General features: G+C 38.3%; 2 protein-coding genes across 2 annotated transcripts; both read left to right on the top strand.

Moving 5' to 3' along the window:
* Positions 1 to 356: 356 nt before the first annotated feature.
* Positions 357 to 1,189, top strand: LOC128261463 (arylalkylamine N-acetyltransferase-like 2). Its single transcript, XM_052995177.1, has one exon. It carries the CDS (start codon positions 401 to 403, stop codon positions 1,067 to 1,069), a length of 669 nt encoding a protein of 222 aa, XP_052851137.1. The 5' UTR covers positions 357 to 400; the 3' UTR covers positions 1,070 to 1,189.
* Positions 1,190 to 2,310: 1,121 nt separating this feature from the next.
* Positions 2,311 to 3,151, top strand: LOC128261589 (arylalkylamine N-acetyltransferase-like 2). The gene is given in 2 exon segments (XM_052995365.1): positions 2,311 to 2,508; positions 2,511 to 3,151. Coding segments are annotated over 2 exon segments (675 nt in total). The 5' UTR covers positions 2,311 to 2,355; the 3' UTR covers positions 3,033 to 3,151.
* The last annotated feature ends 419 nt before the right edge of the window (positions 3,152 to 3,570 follow it).

Genomic DNA, 3,570 nt, shown 5'->3' on the forward strand with positions numbered 1-3,570 from the left:
AACTTCTTATCAGTAACTAATTCAAAATGCTATAGGGGCCAGAATTGTTTTGCTTCCTAGTTTGCGATGTGACAAGACTTCTATAACTTAAGAACGATTACTCATTATCTGCATTAACACTGATTGACGGATTTTTTTTTACTCTTAGCCATATTTAAGTGGCAGTCATTTTTTCCGATTTGTTCAAGAAAAAAATTAAACATTAAATTGTTATAGGTAAAACCTTAAGTTATCTTTCAGTTCAGTTCCTCTCCCTGGACTTTGATAAGCATTTCAATATTTATATTTTGTTAACTAGTGTTGAAAAGAAAAATGATAAGAAAGGTATATAAACGCACAGAAAAGGTGCCCTTCAATGTAGTTTATATTTTGCCAGCAAAAGAGCAACGGGCAAGCTACGATGGCCTCTAACACTAAGGATGGGATCACCATACGCATTATGACGCAAGAGGACTATAAAAATGTGAAAGCCTTTATGAAGGATGACTTTTTTTCATCAGAACCCTTGTGCCAGTCCAGCGGAGAAACCGTTCACCTGCAGAACGAGAAGGATAACGACGAATATCACCTTTCGATGATCGCTCAGGGCACCTGTTTGGTGGCCCTGGACGAGAACAGTGATGGACGACTTGTGGGCTTCGTCCTGGCCGGAGCCCAATACCCCGAGGATATTGAAAAGCATCGCATTGAGGCGGAGGCCATAGAGAAGCATGCTTGGGGTCGGATTTGCGTCCTGCTGTCTAAAATTGAACGCGAGGCCAATCTCTTTGAGCGCTTTGGCATCTCGAAAGTGCTCTACTCCCAAATCACCAGTGTGGATGCTTCGATGAGAGGCAAAGGACTTGGGTCACGACTCGCCGCCACTTTGATGGATGTGGGCAGATCCAAGGGATTCCCCGCAATGGTGGCCTACTGCACGAGCTTCTTCTCCGCCCGCCAGAAGGAGGCTCTGGGGATGCAGTGTATCCACTCGCTAACCTACGCCGACTACAAGGACGATCAAGGGCGACCGATTTTTACGCCAGCAGCACCCAACACAATGGCGCGAGTTATGGCCATTAAACTGTGAGAGAGTTGGTTAAAAAAAAAATTCCATCTTAAGATACTGTGTGACCTAATGACCCTTATTCTGATATCAAAGACCGCATTCTCAGAACTTTTGATTAAAGATTTCAATTTAAAATAAGAAGTTGTTTCGTGTGTTTTTTATTATTACTATTATTACTATTTATTGTATAGCCTGAAAACTACATATTTGTTAGGTTTTTTTCCATTCACTGAAGGGCTTATCGGACCTGTTTATAAAGACTTACCTGGTGATGTTAATCGGAAATATATATATGCTATAGACTTGTAAATGTGTTTCTTTGCGCTGCAAAGATATTAGTAATTATACATCATTTTTGATTTGTAGCTTTGATTGCCTCTTAAGTGGACTGGCGTTAGCACTTGATTTAATAGCTGATTGAACAATGCATGATAGCTTATTTAGACTGATAACATTAAAGAGCATTGCAACTGATTTTTTTGGGTTGTGATACACATTGACAGAAGTTAAAGATTTAGTTTAGTCCTAAGTCCTTGACTAAGAAAATTAAATCACATATATCACCGTGAAACATATGTTCAAGCATAAATGTTTATTATAATAATAATAATATGAGTAAAATAAGGAATAAACTTTCAAAAAATCCTTCAAAAGACAATAGACAACAAAAAAATATTCTACCTTATGATCACACGAATTTATTTCATTGAATAACAACCATTGGTATCATTAAGATAAAGTCCCTACAGCATGAATGAACGACTAAAGCCTCTTTTTATATCAGCGATACGTATGTTACGTTTACGTTTTCAAACTTTGCATAATCATGAAAAAAAAAAATGGTGTTGTCAGCCAAATAATAAAGTAATTAGTTTACTGGCCAAAATAGGCCATTGCTTCTTTCAACCAAGTAACAAAAGCAACTCACAGATATAATTTTTTTTCACAACTTAGCGGTCGCTTATTCAAACCGATAAGATATCACAGTTGTTTTGCAGCGTGTGAGGCATTAATAAAACTTTTATAACACTAGTTTAACAAATTAAATTATAAACCAGTCCCTAGCCACTAATGGCAAAACATTTTTATTTTGGAGTTTTTATTTCAATTGTATATTTAGCCTTGGTAGTTAATCCCATTTCGTTATAAGAAGTAAAACATTATTTAAATTTCCTCTTTTTAATTTTGTTGTTTTGTTTGTGTTATAGTGTTAAAAAGCTTTAAATACTATACAGAACTGGTTGCACAGAATTCAGTTGCTGTTTAACCGTCAAACAAAGCACCTGGCAAATTGGGACCGATTCGCAATGGCCTCTAAGACACCGGATAATGTTATAATACGCGTTATGAGGAAAGAGGACTATAAGAATGTAAGGGCATTATTTAAAGAAGACTTTCTTGCCTCGGAGCCCTTGTGTCAATTAAGCGGCATAGCATCTCAATGGCAGAACGAGGAAAAAATGGCGGAAATGACGACAATAATCTTTCGGTGATCGCTCAGGGCACCTGCTTGGTGGCCCTCGATGAGGACGACGGTGGCCGACTTGTGGGATTCGTCCTGGCCGAAGCCCAGTTCCCCGAGGATATCGAAAAGCATCGCATTGAGGCGGAGACCTCTCGACAAAATGGTTTTGGTCGCATTCGTGTCATTCTGTTCAAAGTTGAACGGGAGGCCAATATCTTTGAGCGCTTTGGCATCTCGAAAGTGCTCTACTCCAAAGTCACCTGTGTGGATGCTTCGATGAGGGGCAAAGGAATTGGATCGCGACTTGCCGCCGCTTTGATGGATGTCGGCAGATCCAAGGGATTCCCTGCAATGTTGGCCCACTGCACGAGCTTCTTCTCCGCCCGCCAGAAGCAGGCCCTGGGGATGCAGTGCATCTACTCCCTCGCCTACGCCGACTACAAGGACGATCAAGGACGTCCCATTTTCACCCCTGCAGAACCTAACACAATGCTACGAGTAATGGCTATTAAACTGTGAGAATATTTTTCATACAAAATAGAGTGCAGTGAAGTGATTTATTTTGCGGTAAAAATCTTTCTAAAATGAGTTTGTTCCAAAATGTTGATGCTCATAGTTAAAAAGTTCTTTATTGTTTTCTAAATAAAAATGTAATTAAAACTAAACAGTTATATATCTGATTGAAATTAATATTAATACTCTTTGAGCTTTCATTTAAAACAGTATAGTATATACAATATTTGTTGCACATAAAATATTAGTATGGTGTGTTCATTTTTCACCACTGATGTGTGTCTCGGGTTGTTGGAGCTTACTGATAACTTAGCTTCATATTAAGCTATTTGAACGGTTCTTGTCTTGTCTGTAGTAGGTGTTGTATGTAGCATAAATAGAAGTAAGTCTAAGTATAAGTAAAAATATAAGAGTCGTGATTCTCGGTGGGGATTACGAGGGGCGCAAGTTTTAAAATGAGGAAAAACCGCGAAAGTTCTGCTTAAAATTAATAACAAATTTTAATTTTGCAATTGCAAAAAGCTGTAACTCATAATATAAATAC

Source organism: Drosophila gunungcola, unplaced genomic scaffold (genome assembly GCF_025200985.1).
Source record: "Drosophila gunungcola strain Sukarami unplaced genomic scaffold, Dgunungcola_SK_2 000001F, whole genome shotgun sequence".
Lineage (NCBI taxonomy): Eukaryota > Metazoa > Arthropoda > Insecta > Diptera > Drosophilidae > Drosophila > Drosophila gunungcola.